Source organism: Echinops telfairi, unplaced genomic scaffold (assembly GCF_000313985.2).
Source record: "Echinops telfairi isolate 266 unplaced genomic scaffold, ASM31398v2 ScPeMD7_3533;HRSCAF=4204_0, whole genome shotgun sequence".
NCBI lineage: Eukaryota > Metazoa > Chordata > Mammalia > Afrosoricida > Tenrecidae > Echinops > Echinops telfairi.
In genome coordinates, this window is record NW_022107431.1 from 104,883,260 (window position 1) to 104,892,499 (window position 9,240).

The 9,240-nt window shown below is 41.3% G+C and overlaps 1 protein-coding gene across 1 annotated transcript in view; it reads right to left on the bottom strand.

The window, feature by feature from the left end:
- Window positions 1–3,787: 3,787 nt before the first annotated feature.
- The window catches only part of COL19A1 (collagen type XIX alpha 1 chain), a 423,669-nt gene continuing 418,216 nt past the window's right edge, over window positions 3,788–9,240 (bottom strand). Inside the window, exons 47-48 of the mRNA XM_045294677.1 lie at window positions 8,387–8,464; window positions 3,788–8,221 (exon numbers count right to left, since the gene is read on the bottom strand). Coding sequence (XP_045150612.1) covers window positions 8,094–8,221; window positions 8,387–8,464 — 206 coding nt within the window. The 3' untranslated portion in view covers window positions 3,788–8,093. The remainder of the gene's footprint in view (window positions 8,222–8,386; window positions 8,465–9,240) is intronic.

Below are 9,240 nucleotides of genomic sequence, written 5' to 3' on the forward strand. Positions count from 1 at the left end.
TCTCTTGCATGTTTTCTTATAAATATTCATGTTCAGTGAAAAGGAGTCTGACCCTACTCAGATACATTGAACATTTAAGATAACTGATATTTCTCTAGGTGGATGCTTATAATTTCAGTGTTTTCCTACACAGAACAATGAAGAATTCCTGACTGTTCCCCTAGTGTTAGCTCAGGATAGAAATTCCCGTGCGTAGCTTAGAGTGGGGAGGACTCCATGGCCCTTTTTGATCTTCTAATGAAATTTATTTTCTAATGAAATTTTCTCAGAAAAATACAGAAATGCATATGCACGTATTTGCATACTATTTCAGAAATTTCAGGAGCCCTTTGGAGAAGCCTGGGTGGGTCTTGTGGGCGAGGCAGTGGCTGTCACTCACCTCAAGGTCGGCAGTTCAAACCCATTAGCCTCTCCTCAGGAGAAAGCTGACGCTTGTCAAGAGTTACAGTCTTGGCAACCCTACGCAGGCTCTCTGTGAGTTGGCACCGACCTGAGGGCAGTGGGGTGGGGATTCTGAGTTTTCGTTCTTCTGGACTAAGGTTCACCGTCTTCACTTCCATAGTGTCCAAGCTCCCTCATGTTCAGAATTCCACTGCTGCAAAAGTGAATTTTGTTTCACCATTTTTCTTAAATTATAAAGGCAGTTAAGACACTTTATCAATAAGATAGGTACTGCCAATCACTCAAACACTAACTTATGTAGTCACACTGGTTTGCTGTTTCCACACCATCTATTGATGCTATTGATCATTTTGTCTCTCAGGGCATGAGTGAAATAGCTCAAATTAATATCTTCGGTTAGTTTATGGAACATAATTCTCTTATACAAGGGAAAGCCCTAGTAGGGTTTTTGATATCATTCTTCTTGTGTGTATTTTCTAGAATTTAAAATTCTAGCCCTATTTGCTTGGCAAAACCAATCGCCATGCAATATGCATTGGGATTTCTTAAAAACTGCTTACTGTATCTAATTCTTTGTTAGTAGCCTGGAGTGTGCTTACGGAGAATTGTTCCTATTTGGCTATATAGATCCATACCATTACGCAGACAAGGAGGAGGCTCTGTCCACACAGGTCAAATAGTTTGTGGAGCTAGAGGAATCTCTTATAATGACCTACAATGATCTTTAATAAAAGTAATTCTTTTCAGGTGCCATGATAGCTAATCAAATAGCTGCAAAGAAATTGCATTATCATTTCCCCCAAATGGTTTTATTTTAACTGGAGTGACCCGACCAAATACATCAAGGTGGGGGTGGGGGAAACCGAATAAACATGTTTCTTAATTGTAGAATATCAGTCATTAAAAAAATTGTTAAAAAAAATCCAAGGAGTTTATTCAACTGCTTTGCAAATTTGATGTGTGTTCCAAAATGCCGAACAAGCAGCTCCCCAGAGGCAGTCGGCAACACCCACTGGACACTGCTCCTAAGGGGAGGGTGCCAAACAGGCACATTCCCAAAGGGGAAGCCTTCTATTCTACCTGTCAGTGACGTCCAAGTGTGCAGAAGCAGCAGATACGGGAATACAAAATTTCAAACAAAAATACCCAGCAGTCCCCTCTTTGGAAAAGAAAGTTCTTGACTACTGGATTTGGCCAAGGACCCATGCGGGCCCCAGGGCAGGAGATCCACTCCGAAGTGTCTGTGAGTTGAATTTTCAGGGCAGGCAGCACAGATGCGTATGGTTCTTGAGGAACCTCACATTAGTACAGGAAAAGCCCCCCACCTTTTCAAGGCGTTCCAAGCAGCGCACGGCAGGTGGAGGCCATTGTGGTGACGAGGTCAAGCCTTTCAAGAGGAGGGCAAATTTACACCACGTGCAAGGGGAAGCAGCACAGCTGAGTTTGTAACCAGGGACGTCCGGTATCCCTGTAGCAAAACAGAAACCTCCCAAAACTCTAAAACTGTCAGGAACGTGGGGCTGCCCATCCAGGGCACTCTCTGATGAGCAGGTGAACAATTAAAGTGGGTTAGAAACTGGCATGCCAATCCAGGGCCAATGACTCCTGATTTATTTCTGGTTTGAGCCTCCATGGCGTGGCAGCCTGGTATGATTCTCATTCCCAACACCTGACAGGCTAGTTAGGCACGAGAGACACCACTGTCTGCCTGACTGAGCACCTACCTGCACTGGCCTGGTTTGGAAAACTGACTTCTCCCTAACAGAAGAGGATGATGGGATAGTGCTGTCACTTGCCTGATTGATTGGACTGGAGGCCTGGCTGTTTCAAGCTGACTAAACCAATACTGCTCCTCTTAAATGTCATTAGTACATTTTATCTGCCGATGAAAATAAGCTTAATGTAAGTCCTGCTTTAGGATTCTGCCTCTGATTGTACTCTTTATTTCTTGTGACTATGATTGTAGTCACAAAAACACAGTGTTTGAGTTTTAAAAACTGATATTGGTGGAAAATCACTAGAAACACACCAAATCATCCCAAATGTCAAGAGAATTACTTGTAAGCATTTTAAAATGGGTTGTTAGCCCTGGCAAAAAGAATTTAAAGACTGTATTAAGAAAGAAAAAAATTACCAGCTGATTAATAATCTTGCTGCCTACAAATGGGAAATGGACACAGATGATTCTAAGCATCTTTTTTTTAAAGGATACTTATTTTCACAACATGGTTCAGTTCCTTGTAATATCTGAAATAAATACTTTGTCAATTGTGCACCTAGACTATAAGTGAATGTGGCTCAGTAAATATTAAAATTGGTTATCTGTTACCATGCGTGACTAAAGGCCACCCATTCAGATGCTCTTTAAACGATGAACGAAAGGATACGAAACATACACGTTGCTCTGTGAAGGATAGAAGGCTGACAGACATTATTTTTAGTCTTCACAACTGCCCTTTCAGTTCAAGTTAACCTTTCCCTTAACACCACGCCTTCACACCATGTTCTTGACTCTAAAGCGTCTAAGGATGACTGGAGAGAATAGAAATGAGGAACGGGCCACTGGTTTCTAGAAGATAACTTTGCTTTTGCGATGCCTTTGAATCTGTCTATTTCCTGTAAGCTGAACAGACTCTACACTACTCCTTGGAGAGCAGCTAGCTAACCGGCTCTAACAGGAGACCTGAAGTTGAGAACAGTTAAGAGCCATCTAAATGATTTCCCAGCTGAAATAAATCCACAAACCCCACTGCGTGGTTTGATGTAATTAATTTTCTGTTAAGAAAACATGCTGCATCTTTAACAAGTTCTGGCCCCTTGGCTTACTAGAAATGATTGGCAACACTTAGGAGAAGGTCAACAGCGCGAGTTCTTAGCAGAGTCCACCAGGTGAGAGCGGAGCCCGCTCTGTGGGTCGAGTCTCCAAGGACATGCGCTGACTTTCTTCCTACTTGCCATCACAGCCACTAGGCAACTTAGGAGGTGCCAATAGATGACTGTCTCATGAGCCAAGTATGTATCTATGTAACACCTTGCTGACCGGCCATTTCAAGCCCAAACTACCCTGTGCAGTTGGCTTCCATACACACCTAGATTGTTTGCAAGCTCACAAACGGCATAAACGAATCTAAGTGCAAACACCAGTTAACTTGTGACAATCCAGCAACCTTCAGGCATGCAAGCACTCAAGAGCATACTCGTGACTGGTCAGCAACATGCTCACAGTGGAGACAAGAACCAGGCCAGAGACCGTTCACAGTGACCTTGGGCGCCTGTGTGACTCAGCCTGGCTACCCGAGTGCATTTGGAACATCCCGCAGTTGAAGATCTGGAGCTTCCATCAGAAAAATGGTGGCGAGAATAACTGCACTTCAGAATTCCCTGATTTCAGGTCAAATTCTTTATTGCTGATATAGGTGCAAAACTCATTATGCAAAATAAACCAATAGGAATCAAGGCCTCAAAGTATTATACCCACATGGGACTTCGAAGAAAAAGAAATAGTGCCATTCCATTTAACATGAGGCAGGCTTAAATCATTTTATAGTATGATATAGGGAACAAATAAGTTGAGGAAAATACATCCTGAAAGATATTAAAAAAAATAAATAGCTATAAAATACGCCACAATACAACTTGAATTTAAATACATTAATACACTGGAAATATTTACCCTTAAGATATACTTCAAATAATACAGCAAAACAAAAAGTTGTAAAATAACTAGCATCTTTATACCAATACACACCATGGGCAAGCAGCACACACGCTTCGGATAAGTTTAAATCCTATTTAACTACTCTTAAATTTAATGAAATCTCCCATTCTGCCCCGTATTCACCTTCGACAAATCCATAAAACAAGTAACCCACTCCCATCAGTTGTATCACATAACCCCATTGGGCCTGAACAGAGGCCATTGTGCTGGCATCTCATAGAAAGACTTAAAATGAGGAAAAACATAAACACGATCAAAACATAAACTCGCAGAATGAAATTATTTACAAAATTAAAAAAATAAGTGCAAAGGCCAGGGTCTGATCCACTAAACTGTCTTGGATTTCCGTGAGGCTGTTTCCTCCGAATGGATGATTTGAGCACCATCTTGTGGACAAAAGGAGGTATATCACAGGTGCTCACAGGAGAAAAACTGCCGCACAGGGGGAACCTAACTCATCACACACATTCATAAGACGTTATTTCATAAGCCAAACATCAAATGACAATTTTAATAGATAACGTATCTTAAGGTAATTGCTTAAGCTCCATAACATAACAGGTGAACACAATGGTAAGTTTCAGCAATGTCAGGAAATAGAAACAGAGGAGGAAATTTAGGTGTACCTAAGTCATTAGAGTTCACCAGGTGCACCACTGGCAATGCTCAGACTGGTTGTGTTTCTGTTGTGACTACAAGTGACAATGTCCTTAGTGGGAAAGAGCAAAGGGCAAATTCATGGGTTATCCTTCCCCTTCTCCTCAGATGCCAAAGGCCGTGCCGATTAATTTGCCATATATTTTTTCTTTGCTTAGAAGGATTTCTATCTGAAAAGTGTTCATTAATCTTGGTATGGAAGACTGGAACTCAAACATACTCGTGTAGGGCAAATATTTTAATTACGAATGATCATCAAGGCCTAGAATTATTTGGCATAATAGATAATTCAGGAAATTTGACCATTTTTCTTTCCTGCTATGGACATTACTAACATCTATGTAGGAGTAAACAAATGTGTTGGACTGGAATAAAAATGGTACAAGAGATTTGGAAATCACAAAAATTATTTAGAGGGAAAAAAATCCTCATTCTATTTTGCTTAATTTCTTTTTCATGAAAGGAATTACTCCAAAAGTCGATTCCGTCCCAGATCAACCCTGTAGGACAAGCGTAGAACTGCACCAATTTTGCAAAGTTGTAATTCTTTACAAGAGTAGAAACCTTTTTCCAAAGTAGCATCTGGTGGTTTTGAACAGCCAACCCCGTGGTTGTAGCCCAATGCACAACCTAGGGCCCCACCAGGTGTCCTTCATGAAAGGAATTAGGCAATTGTCAAATCTCTGTTTCAGCTTGTGCTGTTTTATCTGGTCTCTGTCTCTCTTCCGCCCTCCCTATTGGGTATCAGAGGCATACAATGAGGGAGAGAAAAGGGTGAGAAAAGACAGTAGTGCAGGGAGAGAGGTTTGTACTGTGTGGAGAGTGCGGAGCCCAATTTTCTCGCTATGTCAAGGGCAGCTTTAGTATGTGTCCAAGGGGCCAAAAAAAAAAAAAAAAAAGAAGAGCTTCAACCCTTTGACGGTTGTCCTTTGCAATCTGCATCATATCACCCTACATCCCCCACCCCAGTCCCATGAATGAGTCCAAATCTTTGAAACAGGATTAAACCAAACCTGTAAAAAGAAAATCACAGAAAGAAAGATTCCTAATATACATTTTTTAGGAACATATGCATTACATCTTCTGTGGAATTAGATGAACAGAATTCATGAAAGAAAACTGAATTGCTTTTTATGTATATGAAAGCATTACCTCAAAGGAAGAAAAACAACAAGAAAATATATTGCTCACAATTAGCAAAGAAGTCCACGAAATATTAAAATGCTGAAATAAAATATTTTAGAATTAGCAAAGAGGCATAGGATAAACAACCAGTTAATTACTATGAAAAATAATCTTTGAAAACATAAAATGCTTAATTAGCTTTCTGACAAACTCAAATAAATGAATGAGTGACTTCCTATAGATAAATCATATGCTTTCAGAATTACTGTTAAACAAATGAAAAGATCAAGATATACACATAGCACCAGATTTTAGATCTATGTACAGCTTTTCGGATAAATTATCACCCTAGTAAGAAACGCACAAATTTATATTCCAATTGTGTAAGTTTAAAACACAGCACCATTGTAGGTATTGCACAGGTAAGAAAATGAAGAAGAAAATTGACCTAGAGTTAAAAACACTTAAAATAAATAAAATAAAGTTGTACAATAAAATAAATACATTTGTAATAAAAAATCCTAAAACTCCAACCAGCCAGCATAAACCAAGATGAACTAACTAGAAGGCTGGGGTGTGCACAGCCCTGTGGACTACACCTGGCCAGCAGTTCATCCAGCTAGATTGAAAGCCAGTTCAAGTCAGGGGTGCCCTGGGGCAAGCAGTGCCTTACTGCGTGCACTGCTCTGTCCACAGCTTTTCCCGCTGCAGTGGGCTCGCCCTTCGACACCAACTTTCTATGAACAGGCAAGAGCAATCATCTTGCCCTGGTGTAGCCAAACTGGAATTCGTACTGCCCCGAACAGGTGTGGGCTGCTTCACAGCATCCCTGGGACCAGCGCCGGGATTTCCGTGGCAGCCTCCTGTCCACTATCCTGGAAAACTGATGGTTGTTTTCATCCAAAGGCTCCTCAAAATAACATAGCGCTAGGCAAGAAAAAGACCATTTAGAAAGTTGGTTGGTGATTATGATATTTCCGTGTGATTTCCGCGGATGTGGTCTGGCAGCACCCGTGGCTTCTCCCAGTCACCAGTGTTACCTCTGGTCTGAGTGCATCTTCAGCGTTGTGCATTCCTTCCCATGGCTTTCCTTCAATGCCCTGTGTGTCTTGCTGAGACATCATTCCCTTTGAGAATTCTGGGACGGATGCCACACATTCGTCTTCTAGGGCAAGGTGTTTCTTTTCTAATGGCTATAAATCCCAACCTTTGTTCTTTGTCCAGTTTGGGTCTTCAACTGTGAGAGCAATGAGGCCAGAGGAGAATGGTGGCTGGAGCCCACGGACCTTCCTTGGCAGGTCATTCAAGTTTCAAGAGTAGCAATGACAGCTTGGTTCCTTTCATGAGCAAACACCTCTTAGGGAAAACATCTTCCTGTTTCTCCAGTGACGGGCTCAGGGAAGGGGCCATCGAGAGTGTTCATAGTTCCTTGGGGAACATGTGCTTAGGCAATCACAATGGGTCCCTCCTTCTTCTGCAGGGCATAGCCCTGCCACTGGTGAGTGCTTTGAATTGAGTTCATTACACAGACCAAACAACATCATTTCAGTAGTTGGCAAAGATAGTTCCTTTGCTTTCTTTCTTTTTTTGGCTCCCTGATAAAATAGTCTCATGTGGTGTTTCCAAAATAAGTTGTAAAGTGAAGCACTTATTGCCTATCTGTTTCTCTGCATGAGCAGGATTGCTGTCGGATGGTGTAAGAAGTCATATGCTACAAAAAGTTGTCAGAAACATTCAATGGGAGTGCTAAACTATTTTAAAAAGTTGACAAAAATTTCAGCCATGAAAGTAAATTTAAATACCAAGAAAACTTCAAGAAAAATATGAAACTTCAAAATTCAGAAACCAAAGACCAAACACATGATGAAACCACAAAATGTACATCATCAGTCAACTGAACAGCGAAATATAATTTCCTCTCGAAGAAGATAAAGATTAAGACTTGCTTGTGTTTGCATATGTCATACAAACCCCTGAATAAAAATTGTAGTAGTGGTAGAGGAAAATATATGGAATGAATTTGGTAAAACTTAAAAAATGTTGCCAGTATAATTACTATAGTTGCTTTCAATGTCTGGCCTATAAAACAAAACAAAACAAAAGCCCACATATTACGAGGGCTGCCGGTATGAAGATACCTCCAGTGGCAAGGAGGTTCTCACCAGGAAGCAGGTCTTCCTCGGCGTGTAGGTCACTTTCCACCTGTCCGCTGCCGTGCGTGAGACACGGGGTAGAGGCAATCTTCTGGGTTACACCTTCCGCTGGGGCCCTGAGGGCCTTGAGGACCTGGAGCACCTGGGGAGCCTGGTATACCTGGGGCTAATGAAATAAAATACCCCATCAGAAAAAGGCAGATCACACATGACCCTTCCTTTCCACTCAACCAACGTAGATCATTCTTACTGAGCAGAGGCAGCACGTAAGAGCCAAAGCGGAGAAGAGGTGGTTCCCACGTCTTGTGTTTGAAGATAATATTACTATTACCTGAAGTCCCGGGAAGTCCAGGACTCCCTGGCAGCCCAATTCCAGGTTCACCTCTTTGTCCCTTCTGTCCTCGGTAGCCTACACAAGAGGTATATGGAGAGACACAAAAAGAACGTGTGTTCTATAAGGACACAGCAAATGCAAGAACCATTCCTTTCGTTCATGGTATTGATGACATTTCTTTGCTAACACAAATACACCCACGCCTTACTCTTTGACATGGTCAGGCTGCCAAGACTAGGTCATGACGCAAAAGCCAGCATTATGTGAAAATGGAAGATGACCACATCCGCTCACAACATGGTAGATAATTACATTATTACATACTGCCAAATAACAGCATTTCATCACTGCCAAACCATATCATTACACAGAACTACCAAATTATATCATTACATAACTGCCCACCACATCATTGTGTAACTATTCTATTACATCATTACATAACTGCCCACCACATCATTGTGAAATGATTCTATTATGTCATCACATAACTGCCAAATCTCTGAGAATCATGGCCCAGTCAAGTTGTCACACGACCTTATCCCTCAGAGCTAGCATTACTTTCACCTCACGATGTGACACTTGTTACTGTCACATGTACATCATTAACACGGAAAATAATAGGAGAGGAGAATTTTTACTATTGCTTTAAGTGCAAAATATCAGCTAATGAGACTGTTCAATAGTAAGGGGTAGGTCCAATATACTGGTTAGCCATTTTAATTTAACTTACAGGGGTCCCCCTAAGACAGAAGGGTCTCCAAAGACTCTGGTTTGGGTTTCGATAGGTGTTTGTTCTACAGAAGGTATTTGAACCAAACCACTGAACACTGAGATGAAGTGGGTTATTT